The following is a 13,717-nucleotide window of genomic DNA, read 5'->3' on the forward strand; positions in this document are numbered from 1 at the left end:
AAATGAATCCTTAATAGGGGAATAAAATTATCCCAAACAGAATGGAATTAAATGTTCATTGTATTAAAGACAGTATCATAGAGGAGAATAAAAGCAGACTTTAACATCACATGGAATGAGGCTCTACCAATTAATAGCTAAGTAATCTAAGCCAAGAATTTAACTTCTCTATCATCTAGTTTGCTTTATATAAAATGAAGATAATAAAACTAACGCTATGCCCATAAAGCACTTACTACAGTACCTGCTACAGATTAGGTAGGACTTTAATAGCTTTCAGGTATTTTTATTATCCTTACTATTACTACACTTGATCAGATGGGGGAGGGGTATGATATAAAGCAGGCGGGATTTTTATCCTTGCCATTCAGTTCAATCTCTTTAGATTCTTTCCTTTGTGTTGAAAAGAACAAACACACTAGGGAAAGAAAAGTGAATTAAGAACTCATGTCATACTTAAAGAGAACTAGACAGATAAATTAGCAAAAGCAGTTATTAAAATTCAGCATCTTTCAGATCAGCAACTATGCTTCACTGTGTACTTGGTACTTTCAAAAGTAGCATATAGTGCTTCCTTGATAAATAAATTAATTAATTAATTCAGTGAGATATGAGCTGTAATTTCTGTACAGACAGCTGGGGAAATATAAAGAAAAAAGACAATATACTAAAAGACAAAAAATACTATGAAAAGTCAGAGAAGTCTTCTTTTTTCCTTATTTTATTTTAATTCCAGTTAGTTAACATACTGTGTTATATTTGATTTTAGGTATTTCAACTTTCATACAACACCTAGTGCTCATCACAAGTGCCCTTCTTAGTATCCATCACCTATTTCACCCATCCCCCACCCACCTCCTCTGGTGACCATCAGTGTGTTCTCTGTATTTAAGAGTGTGTTTCTTGGTTTGTCTCTCATCTTTTTCCGTTTATTGTTTTGTTTCATAAATTCCACATATGAGTGAAATCATATAGTGTTTGTCTTTCCCTGACTTATTTCACTTAGGATAGTACTTTCTGTCTAGCTCTATCAGTATCCTCCATATATATATATATATATACATGTGTCTTTTGGCCATCTGGATGTCTTCTTGGAGAAATGCCTGTTCATATCTTTTGCCCATTTTTAAATTGAATTGTTTTGGGGGTATTATTTGAGTAGTCTACGTTCTTTATATATTTTGGAAACTAACCCTTTATTGGAGATGTCATTTACAAATATCCTCTCCAATTCTGTAGGCTTTTTAGTTTTGTTGATTATTTCCTTTTCTGTGCAGAAGTCTTTTATTTAGTAGCCCCAGTTGGAAAAGTCTTTCAAAATGACCTAAGACTAAAGCTGAGACTTAAGTACAAGTTAGGATGAAGAATATACACTTTCTCAGCACAGAGTAGCCACTGGAACACATTAAGTGAGCGAGAAAGACACTGGTTTATTCAGTGAACTGCTGATCTTCAGTATGATTTGAGGGATGTGTAGCTCAGAAAAATGGTGAGAGGTTGGTGTGGAAAGATAAGTGCCCCATCAAGCACTCCCAGTCATTTCTGTCCCATCCTTGCTTCATTTTTCTTCTTGTGTATTTGTTTATTGTCTGCCTTAGCCCTGGAGTGTAAGCTTCATGAAGGCAGGCACATCTTACTGTCTTTTTATTCCTGTATTTGCACACCCTGGAGCAGTGGTCTGGCACACAGTAGACACTTGGGAAATATTCACAAGTAGGGACCTTTTCATGGAAGGTCTTAAATACAACATTTAGAAAGAAATACCAGGGTTGACTAGAGATGAGGGTGAAGAAAAGTGACAAGTCTGAGAGAATCTCCTGGGTTTCTGATGAAACTGACTGGAGTCCGTGGCTAGTAAGCAAATACAGAATACAGGAGTAAGAGTTAAGCTTTTGTTCTCATTTTCCAGAAGGTATAGGATGTTGAGTTATACGTTATGAGCCTCCCAGAGTTGTGGGGAGAAATTCCCTCCCTACCAAGAATGCACAAAGCACATCCCTCAAATGGACAAGAGCATTCTACGTTCATTCTACCATGGGGAATGAAGGTGATTTTTGCTAACCGCTCTGGAGCAGATACCGTATGTAATAAAATCCTACATTAATCATCTTCATTGCATAGAAGTCAAAGTGGATGATTAAGGAATTCAAATACCCTGCCTCGGAACCATATAGTCAAAATGAAAAACACAGTTGTTGCAGCTGAAAGTAACTGAGTCGACCACTGAATCCATCATTTGTCACTTGGCATGCTGTTCAAGAAATCACTCTTTATTTAGATGATCACCTCAGTGTCATTTCCCCACTAAAGAAATTTAATAGTGAGTAATCAAATGTATTCACTCTCAGTCACTGACATGAGTTTACAATTACTTCTTGGAATTGAGCAAGCCTCAGTGGGATATAAAAATTAGGCTAATCATATGGTGAATACTTACTTCATCCTGTGTTTGTTCCTGCTAGGAACAGAAATTGTCTCCGTAATTGTATGCAAATCCTTTCAACAGAATCATCTAAAGAAAATTATGTACTGCTATTCCTTTTCAAAAGAAAAGACAAAAGTAATGTTTTAAAATATCACTTTCAAATCAACCAAAATGAATGGTTTTGGCTTTGTACATAAAAGCCAGATCCAAATTAATATTATTTACAGTACACAGTTTGGCATGTGAAGTAACAAACTGATACTTAATACGATGCGTAACACTTCCATGTGTTTTGTGTTGCTAGTGATTGCTTTCATGTTTAATTAATGAGCTCTATGGGACTCAGGCCTCAACGTAGGGCAGCGTAAATTAATTGGTCTTTTAAGAACCAGCATTCTGTACAGAGCATTGACCATCCTCAACCAGTGAACCAGCTCTTCAGTGTTAGCTGAGGATTTGTTTTTGTAAACCAAATGTGTTTCTATTTTTAGCATTTAGACTAGAGTTCTTTCTAAACAGGATTTCAAAGTTCCTTTAATTCTGAATATTTTTTTTGAGGCTTGTTTCAGCCTTTGTTCATGACTCAAGATGGTTGCTAGAAAGATCGACAAGGGAACCTTATCAGGGAACCTGTACAGCAGTTTCCAGAGATGCCCTAAGGAGGGCTGAGGTGAGGAGGGCTGAGGTGTGCACGTCTCCGGGCTCCTATACCTCATGACTCCTTTCTGCCCTGGTTTGGGGGTTTTTGCGTTTACCTACCCCATTGTTTTAGCATATAAATGCATAAATTAAGTAGTTTTCAGACTACTCTAATTCCACTGAATAATATTATCAATTCAGAAGCTTGAAACATAAGACACTGCTGAAATTTACATATTTTAGACTAGCAGAAATGGCAGTTTTGTGTGGTTCCAGCCTGATACGATGGAAAGTCTCCTGGCCCTTCGATGCATGAGTACAGAATGAGGGGGAAAGTGTAGAATTTGGAGAAAAACAAGCAACTGACACTTTCCGTTCTTCTCCGTTTTTGTCACAATGACTGCACATTGGAGGAGTTACTGCATTGTGCCTGGATTCATTTCTGTAGCCTCCTGTTCAGCCTCCCTTTCTTCCTTCTCTACTGGAGTCCATCATTTCCGCTAATATGAAAGCAGTTTCATCATCTCTCTCTGCTCTGAAGCCTCCTGTGTTTCCCTGTTAAAAATGAAGTAAAATTTGGGGCGCTTGGGTGGCTCAGTCGGTTGAGCATCCAGCTTCAGCTCAGGACATGATCTTGCGTTAGTGGGTTCGAGCCCCACATCGGGCTCTGTGCTTATAGCTCCCATCCTGGAGCTGCTTTGGATTCTGTGACTCCCTCTCTCTGCCCCTTCCTTGCTCATGCTCTCTCTTTCTCTCATAGAGATAAACATTTTTTAAAATGAGGTAAAACTTAACTTCTGGGTTTTAATTATTCAACCACATTCATTGAGTACCCTTTAGTGGCCATTCTTCTAGCTCAGGACACAGAATGAATGTGCCTCCTTGAGTGAGCCTGCACTCTTGTGGGAGCAACAGATGACACACACGGTACATGAATAACGTACCTAGTGTATTAGGTGATGATGTTCAAGAGAAAATCTGGCAAAAAAGGGCAATATGAGTCTCAGGACAAGGGAGTTGACTTGCTGGGAATGAGACCGGGATGGCCTCCGTGAAGAGGGGGCAGGGGGTAAAGGCTGAACCGTGGTGAAAGGGGAGCCTCACAGACCCACCTTGGGGAGAGTAAGAGGGCACAGCTCTTGGTTTGGCTGGCGAGTCTGGGACCGAGTGCTGCGGGTGCAGTCAGAGAGGCTGAGGCCAGAGATGTGGCTCTGTGGCCCGCAGTGCAAGACCAGCAGGAGGGGTGAGTAGCGGTGACAGGATCTGGCTTGCTCACAGCTGTGTTCTCCGTAGTCTCGGGGCGGGGGGAGGGGGAGGCGGCGCAAGGGCAAGGTCAGGACACCTGCATCTTCCAGATCAGAGCCGGTGCTGGTTTGCCCCTGCCCGGAGGAGCAGTCAGATTCTTGGTGTCTCTGTCTACTGATGCACTGGGGGCGTTGGTGAGAGGCTCACAAGAGCTGGCGAAGACCTTCACAACACAGCCTCGGGCCTCCTTTGGGCACCATCTCCGGCTCCCCTGTGCGCTCATGTGGGGTGCAGGAGCCCCTTGGCTGTAGAACAAAGGGCCTGAGTTCCCCTCGCATCCCTGCCAGCTGTTAGGGTTATGACTCGGTGTCACTCATGCAGCCCATCTTTATCTCTGTTTCTTCACCTACAGGGTGGGAGAGCCTTACCTCCTTCACGAGCCTCTCATGAGGTCCCGGCTCATTGTCAAATGAAATGAAGCTTAGTGTTTATGAACCCACTACTCTAGTAAATTCATCTCTAAACTATTAGTAATCTATTAAATATTCCTCAAGCTTCCCGCCTGCCCATCCGTGTCCAGCAGACCCTCCCCACCTCCACCTGTCACTCCCTGTGCAGAGCAGTCCTGTCCCCAAGGGGCTGTGTCCCTCCTCTTGACTCAGCACTTTGCTCTCCCAAAGCATTGCCATACTAAATAAGTGTAACGTGCAAAGTTAGGTCTTAAGTACTTTAAATGGTTAGTATGAGACAGAAGTTATTTGGTTACCTATTAATTCACAAATGTATAGTTTTTTTATTTTTTAAGTATATTTTTATTTATTTTAAGAGAGAGAGAGAGCAAGTAGGGGAGGGGCAGCGAGAGGGAGACAGAATCCCAAGCAGGCTCCAGGCTCTGAGCTGTCAGCATGGAGTCCAATGCCAGGGTCAAACTCACGAATTCAAGATCATGGCCCGAACTAAAATCACGAGTCAGAGGCTTAACCAGCTGAGCCACCCAGGTACCCTAATTCAAAACACTGTATTTTAGATGCAACTATATGGTTGCGTTTAGTGCACGTTTGAATTGTGAAGTTTTTATAGTGTGATACAAAAAAAATAGATATAAACAGAATTGTGAATTTTACTTGGTGTGATATTTAAAACTGATAAAACCTCAGTCCACAAGCACAATCCTAACCATATATAAATCGTGCCAAACATTTATTCTGGTTAGGAAACTAGTCTTTAGTTATTGGAGTTTAAAACTATGCACAGTATTCAAGAATGCCTTTCTTGCATGAAAAGACATTGCTGTACGCTATAAAAAGATTGATAAATACTCATAGTTCTGAGCAGATAAAACAATTCTGGAGGCAAACTTGAAAAGATCTCCAGTTTATTCTTTTTTTTTTTTTAACTTTTTTTAATTTATTTATTTTGAGAGAAGAGAGGATGGGGAAGGGACGGAGAGAGAGAATCCCAAGCAGGCTCCTTGCTGTCAGCACAGAGCCTAATGCAGGGTTCAAACCCATGGAATTGAGAGATCATGACCTGAACTGAAATCAAAAGTCAGATGCTTAACTGACTGAGCCAACCAGGTGCCCCTCCAGTTTATTCTCAGGGACTATTCAAAATGTAGAGATGGTCTCTAGAAAAATGGATGCCTGAAGCAAGAGAGAAAACTGGGCTTCTGAAACCTGTGGCAGAATCTAGCATTCTGGTTCAGGTGATGAAGGGGGTGGCTGTTCACCAGAAGTCACTTGACATCTGAAATCCAAATAGAAAAATACGTGCTTCTTCAGGACATCAAAAGATGTTTCCTGTTAGGAAAACAGGAGCAAAATGTCCACAATAGAACAGATTGTGGTTATGCCCAAATCCACCTCCTCCTTATCCCTTATGTTTTGTCGATCACTAGGTTTAGTGATCCTTCTGCCATAATCTCCAATTCACTCTCCTTCCCTGTCAGCTTACCTGAATTCCTTCAGTATGGCCTGAACTGGTTTTCCTACTTCCTGTTACCTTCATTCACAGTGTTTCCCACATCTTAGCTGAATGATCGCTCTACATTTGTCATTCTCTTCCTGAAGTCCCTGGGGAGTAAAGACCGAGTTCTATGATACGGGGGAGAAAGCCCTTGTGATCTGACACGTACCTGCTGATCTCTCCAGCCCTTCCCACAGTCCTCACCAACTCTCCAGCACCCTCCTGTCCTTCCAAACACACAGCACAAGCTGGGAGTACTTGAAGTTCCTGGATGTGAGATGCCATGCATCTTCTTACCTCTGAGCCTTTTAAAATTCTGATTCCTCCCTCTAAAATTCCCACTAGTTCACTCATGCATTCAGTTTGCTGAGCATCAACTCAGCACCCACTGGGCTAAGAACTGAGCCCAGAAATGATCCCTGCGTCCATGGAGCCCACAGGGTAGTGGAAGGCAGAGGCATCATCAGATCATCATTCAAATAGGTAGTCAGAAACTGTGGTAAAAATCTCTGAAAGAAAGGTACAGAAAGCTGTAAGAGCTTGAAAAGTTAGAGGAGAAAGTGATCAGTCAGGGGTGGATAATGTTTGCAATAAGCTCTGAAAGATGAAAGACGGGAAGGGGGTGGGGGAGGAAACAGTGTTTAAAAGGGAATAATAGCATGTCCAAAGGCACTGGGGTGGAGATGCTCGGTAGCTTCTAGAACTTCTATGAAGGGCAGTATTGCTGGAGCATATAAAACAGAGACACTAATGGCCCAAATAATACTGGAAAGATAGGGAGGGATGATTATGATTTGGTATATATCAGAAAAGAAAAAAAAAAAAACAAGGCCCTGCAAGGAAGTCCTATGGAGTTTCTGTCTACAAAAATTGTCTGGTTGCTATGTCAGCATGTGATTGTGTAAATTAATAGGTACAACCATTCTTTGTACTGAAATTAAATTCTCCAGCGACCTGGAGAAAAGCCCAAGAGGAAATAAGGAAAAAAAAGTGTTAGGGCATGCCCCCTGAAGGAAGGAGCTCTGAACCTATGGCAGATGGTTGAAAGCACTTGCTGAACGCCTGTATTAACGAGGACAAGGTTCAGTTGCAACCAATGGAAACCTTAAAGATTTAAGTTCCAAATTTACCCGTAAGATGCCATCTGAATTAAACATGAACACTGGAGTATAGGTGTCAGGAAACAATAAATGTTCTTGTCAGAAAATATGAGAGGCCACAGGGAAAATCTAAGACCCAGAATGACCATCTTTAAAGATGGATTTGCTATTTTTATTCTTGGTTATAGACAAGGAAAACTCGTCATCTTACATCAGGTTTGCGTGAATGGCCTCAAACTATGTAAGTTAGAAGATCTTTGTTTATTTTCAGTATGCTCTTCTTGACCTATGGCATAAAATAAATGCTGTAGTCACAGCTTCCCATTAATTTAAGTAAGCTACATATTGGTTCCTCCTTCCATGTGCTAAGATCTGAGAGTCCAGACATTTCCGTGCTAAGCTGTTTTGGAAAGAGTCCAGACTCCATGGTCACACAATCTGCTCTCCATTTCCAGCTTGGTGGCATCAAGTGCCGTGAGGATTACAGAATCTTACTCCTCTCTAAGACAGAGGTTCATATGCAGCATGAAGTATACTCCCAGACATGTACACCTTTCCCTTCAAAGCCACTAGCTGGGGATGCTGGTGATTGTGCCCAGACCAGAGAAATCAATAGTGTAGTGGTAGATGCCTGCATGGCAATTTATGAGTCGATGAGAGGGGTTGGAATAAATACTGAAGCTGCTGTGCCCCTTTGCAGCTTCTCAGCAACCCCCAAGGGATAGACTCAGTCCTCTTCTTTCCACACTGGTTCCCATGACCTCAAGGCTTCTCCACCCTGTTCATCATGATGGCACACACATCATCTAAGTAATTCATTACCCTGACAACACTCCTTCGTAATGTCTACATTCTCACTTCTTCTCATTCTCTCCATGTCTTAGCCTTCTGAAATGTGACTTCTACACCCAGCATTCCATTGATGCAGCTTTGACTGCACCAATGACCTTATAATTAAAGAGCACTATGAGCTCTTTACTTATCCAAGGGAAGTTTTTTTTTGTGGTTTTTTTTTTACAGCTTATGGATAACTCCCTCCTATTTGAAATTATGTCCACCGTGTCATAAACTTCTCCTGATTCTCCTCCTGCCCCTCTGTGTACAGAGAGTTGAATCAAATAACTCTTGAAAGAGAGAACATCAAATAAATAAAGCCCAGCTTGTGTTGCTAGCAGCCACATGTCTGGATGGTACTGCTCATCCAAAATAGGTCATTCCCGTGGATGATGTGAAAATTGTTGATGGGTGTATGGACACAGTAGTTCAGTACTGCTTATATCACTATGACCAATTATCAGCATAATTGATAATATCATTACATGATGTAATAACATTTAAAAAAACATATCTGTGTGTGTACTTTGATAGTGTCCTTTCCTTACTCTAGAACAGTGATGTGATCTTGTCCATGGGATGGTTTCACTACCATTCTAATAAAATTATTTTGTTTTGTTTACTTATACAAGACTGTGTAATTTATGTAATGGTTAGTTACTTAGTAAGTGACTAGATAGTTAATTCCTTGTAGAGATAGGAATCATGTCTTTATCTTGGCAAACCTTAAAGAATCTCAGATGTAGTAGGTTTTCAGTAGATTATATTGAATTAAAATGTTAGGCAGCTTGTTAACATAGAAGCAACACTAAAAAGATCCTTTACAGTAGTAAAGTGTCCTTCCATCTTGTGATATTCTCCCAGCACTGCAGTATTCATGGCCCACAGTATTGCCACTTTCTAATAAGTGGGAGACACAAATCATAGCCAGATGTAGAATTAGTATGACAGAACTTGTGATTTTCTAGTTTATATAACATAGTTTATATAATCATAGATTCAACAGCAGTATTTTCTCCAAGTTACAACTATCTTGGCAAATAAATAAGACACACACCTCCAATAGCATAAATAAGAAAGTGTATTAAAATCAAACACAGCTTATAAAAGAATTGAAGCTTCCAACCTATAACCGCATGTCCCTTGCACTGCACTGAGAAGATGAAATTTACTTCTGGCTGTGATTAATGGTTCTTTTGAGACAGCCAGCTTTCTTGGCCATTTAACAAAGATTGTGTCCTAGGGTTTTGTCTTATTTCAATTCTGGTGTCATTTATAAATCAGGGAAAATCAGATAATGAAACCTTGAATTTGAATTATAGTTTTGGCATTAGTGGTGAATCTTGAAATGTCTCTTATGCAACTGTGAACATATGTGAATTTCATCAGAAGGCTTGTTGCTGTACATTCTGTGAAAGTCGTGTAGGAAGGAAAATAACAACCTGGATGCTTTGTTGGTGATGTGAATCCTGATAACCACAAGATGCGAAAAATTTTTTTAAAAATAAATAAATTTAAAGGCAATATATAAAGACCCGTGCAAAGCTGTGAATTGACCCCACGGAGCAGGACAACTGCTTCGGCGTGTGTGGCCAGTAGTTATCGTTTCTACAACATGCAAAAAATCAAACAAAATGTCTTTAATTTTGGTTTGACAATAAATAGAAGGAGAAAAAGGAAAAGGAAGATGCCTATTGGTGTTTTTGAAAAGAACATGTTCCTAGGTGTCAAAAACGAATAAAAGGAACATTGACTCGCTTCCTAGCAGAGAGCAAGTCTCAGTAACTGAATACATGAGGCATGAACATGTACATTAAGAGAGCACTCAGACCATCCTGTTATGTATGTGTCCAACAGAAAACGAAGGAAGGGGCACTGGACTTGGGGTGGGGGCCAAGGGGAATCTAGGTGAGGCTTGAAAAGATAATGACAGGCATACATTACAGAAGGTAAGACTAAATGGTGCAATAGATGTACCAGAATATAATTGTATGGTAATTATCATGCCCTCCCTCTTCCTCTTTGGGGAATTTTTTTTTTTTCATTTAGATAAAAATGAGTGCTGACTGCCACAGTATTTCGTTTGGCAGGACATCAGGTAATTTATATTTCAAATATGATCTCATCATCAGTTCCATCTGTTGATGTTAACTAAGCGTCCATAACGTTTGAAACTCTGACCTGTAGAAAACATACCTAACAATCAAAGTCTTTGAATCTGAGAGACTCATACCAATCAGAAACCTGAATAAACGTCCTCTTATCTCGCAAGTGCTATGTATTCAAGCCTTTACTTCTAATCCACCTGGTTCTACACGCGCACTCCAGGGACCAGGGGCGGGAGAGACTATAGGCATCTGCCATAGAATGAACTCAAAGAAGCGCCGGACCTTCTTTGGATGAGCATTTTTTTAATGCTAAGCCGCAGGGGAAAAACATAACTGGGTACCAGGCTCTGAGTCTAACCAGGTTGTGTGTTTTTACCTTACCTTTAAAAACCGAGAGCTGAAAAAAGCCAGATTTCAAGACCGTGTTGGCCTGAAGAAACACTCTAGGTGCTGTATTCCCAGGCTGGCCCCATCTTCCCTAACCCACGTCCCAGGACCTCTGACTTTCCTTCTGTGCCGGTTGAGGCAGACAGGTCAGGACAGCCACAGGGCACGGAGCGCCGCGTCCATGCAGGCTGCCCCAGCCAACGCGCGCTCCTGGTACGGCAGCCATCTTGGATGGATGTCCTCGGCCTTCGGGACCCAGTGCAATTGTTTGTCCTCCGCGCTTGGCTCCCACATCCCAGCAAGGCAGATTCAACCAAATCTTCCTTTTGGGCCAACACTTTACGTTGAGTACTGCTCTCATTACACGGTTTTAAACTAAATTGCCTTTGCTTATTTGAATGCCTTTCTCCTCTACTAGATTATGAGTTTGAGTACCTGCTGCCTCACCTAGTAGCCATTCAATTCAACCTCAATCCACATCATTCCTCGGCTAAGAGACAAAGAGTTAAATAACACCTTCTTTCCAGAAAAGATGGGGAGCGGAAATAATGCCTTCTCCATTCACAATAATGGACCTTCAATAAATACTTTTGCGTTGTTTCTTTCTACATCATCTCTTCCATAGCTGAATCCAAAAATGTTTTTACTACCTTGTGAAAGGGAAGAGCTAAAACTGTTGTTCAAAATTAATTCTTTCCAGTGAGTAGAATTAACAAAAAGAATGTATGATATCGTTTGGTTTTGGTTTATCTCATCAAAAACATGTCTAAAGCAATGTAGTGTTCTCCAATAGAGAGATATTGAGACTTTCTTAATAAGGTATAGTGTTCTTCCTTCATCCAAGTAGTATTTTAAGGGGTGTTACCTCAAGTAAAGAAAGCAAAAACAAATGATTCAGAAATAACCACTCAGATGTTAAATTTCTAAAGCATCCATTGTGTATTTGCAACATAAAAATGTTGCTGCAGATTCAATGCCTACATGAGTTATTAAAAAGGAGTAAAAGTATGATTTTGGTAACACTTCTGGATCTTTTTTCCCCACTAGGATACTCAATACTTCAAGCTATTATGGAAAAAGCAGGACAAAATGGTTGGCATGTCAGCGCTATATGTGTGGAAAATTTTAATGATGTCAGCTATAGGCAACTTCTAGAAGAACTTGATAGACGACAAGAGAAGAAATTTGTAATAGACTGTGAGATAGAGAGGCTTCAAAACATATTAGAACAGGTAAGTCCTGGATTTTATGTCATTATTACCCTATACCTTCAACAAAAAGTTGACTTTTGATTTACTTGTTCCCATCAATATTTTTCTCCTCACCATTTCGTCTGAAGTAGAGTTCAGGATTTTTCATTCCATGATTCATCTCCACGACTAAATCATAATCCTTTATCACCAAAGGCCATTTCGGTTCTTAGGTCTCAGTGTTGTTAGAAGCACTATTTCTCACACATTTTTAAGAACTGCAATAGAAAGGACCTTCTGTGAATCATCAGGAGCCCTTGACCTCCTACTTTCATAAACATTAATTTTGAAGATGAATGCCATCTAAAATCTTAGAAAGCTTTAGTATTTGTGACTGTGCATTTTTTCCTAACCTTTAGAAAAATAGCTGCATGAGAACTAACTACTATGAGAAATAGTAAAGCAATTATATAAAATAAAGTTAAGTCGCATACTGTATATAAAACAGTTTCTTCTAGATGTTTTAAGTGCGTAGTTAAGACAGTTTTCAACTCTCTTCACAAATGAAGACTCCTTTAATAAATCTTTCAGTAAATACTTGTTGATTTGACTTGAAGTAGACGGGAATAGGTAAAAGTGAGCTTGGTTATTGTGCTAAATAATAGGAAAATATCATCAAATAATGACAATGCTTAATTAACATTTGCCTCTCTCCTAACTCTACTATATCATGATAAGCATTAGCTCTGTTTGGCCAAAACTGCGGTGAACGAATGCCATCTAGTGGCTTCAGACATGTTTGCTCCGGTTGGTCTATACCAAGTTGCGTTGGCAGAAGCAGTATTGTAGTGGTGTTTTCTTGGTTATTTCATCACATGTCGTTTGCATCATAATAGGATTGGATTTGTAGTAGTAAACTTAATATGGAGGTTTATTTATAATACACAGGTACCCAACTAGAAAAATCAAAACCAAAATATGTTGCAGAGATTCCTCCTTAATATCGAAGGGCCCTAAACTAGATACCCTGTATAAAACTGTATAAAATTAGTGAAAGTTAAAAGTTAAAAAGCACACGGTAGTTCTTTGAACGGTCTGGTGAAGCCAGTCTATACCGTAAGAGGAAAAGACAGAGTATTCACTTCCTGTTTGCTTTTCATAGAAAAAGGAAAAATTCTGACTGAAGAAATCTGTTTATACTATATTGGAAGATATTAATGATAAACCTGTGTTACTCAGGTTTATTCCTGAGAGGAGTCCAAAAAATCAGCAAGGTTGCAACTATTCAAGGTATATGGGCTTTTTAAATGTGTATTTATGGAATCCAAGAAAAAACTTTGTCTTACTTTCCTAAGGAAGACAATCACTTGAGCTCAAACTCCATCCTCACTCCCTCCCACGGCCACCCCTGCATGGAGAGTTTGAGTTGTTTGCCATGAACAACTGAAGCTTTGTAAATACCTCCCCATGAGTCCCACAGAACAGTCAGCTCTGAGAACTGTCTGGACTGCCAGGTTCCTGAGGGCGAGGAAGGCTCAGAAAGACACCCCCCCCACACACACACACACACACTTAGCACCTGTGCTTAAATGGTCATGTCTGGAGGGCGAGCAGAGGCACCTGCCCCGTTTCAGGGCCTTGGCTGGTTTCTGAGACGGAACTCAGCACACCCCGGGGCTTTGGATAAACTGTGAACAAGCCTTAAATAAAATCTTGTAAGGGAACCAGACATCTTTTTTTTTTCTTGTCATCTCAAAAATATCATTTTTTAAAATGTACTTTTTTGAGAGAGAGAGAGAGCAGGGGAGGGATAGAGAAAGGGAG

At 40.3% G+C, this 13,717-nt stretch overlaps 1 protein-coding gene across 1 annotated transcript in view; it reads left to right on the forward strand.

The window, feature by feature from the left end:
• GRIA4 (glutamate ionotropic receptor AMPA type subunit 4) overlaps positions 1-13,717 on the forward strand; it is a 244,568-nt gene that overhangs the window by 119,734 nt on the left and 111,117 nt on the right. Inside the window, exon 3 of the mRNA XM_039250622.1 lies at positions 11,751-11,935. Within this exon, the coding sequence (XP_039106553.1) occupies positions 11,751-11,935 (185 nt within the window). The remainder of the gene's footprint in view (positions 1-11,750; positions 11,936-13,717) is intronic.

The sequence above is a fragment of the Hyaena hyaena genome, unplaced genomic scaffold (genome assembly GCF_003009895.1).
Source record: "Hyaena hyaena isolate Hyena2069 unplaced genomic scaffold, ASM300989v1 scaffold_376, whole genome shotgun sequence".
NCBI lineage: Eukaryota > Metazoa > Chordata > Mammalia > Carnivora > Hyaenidae > Hyaena > Hyaena hyaena.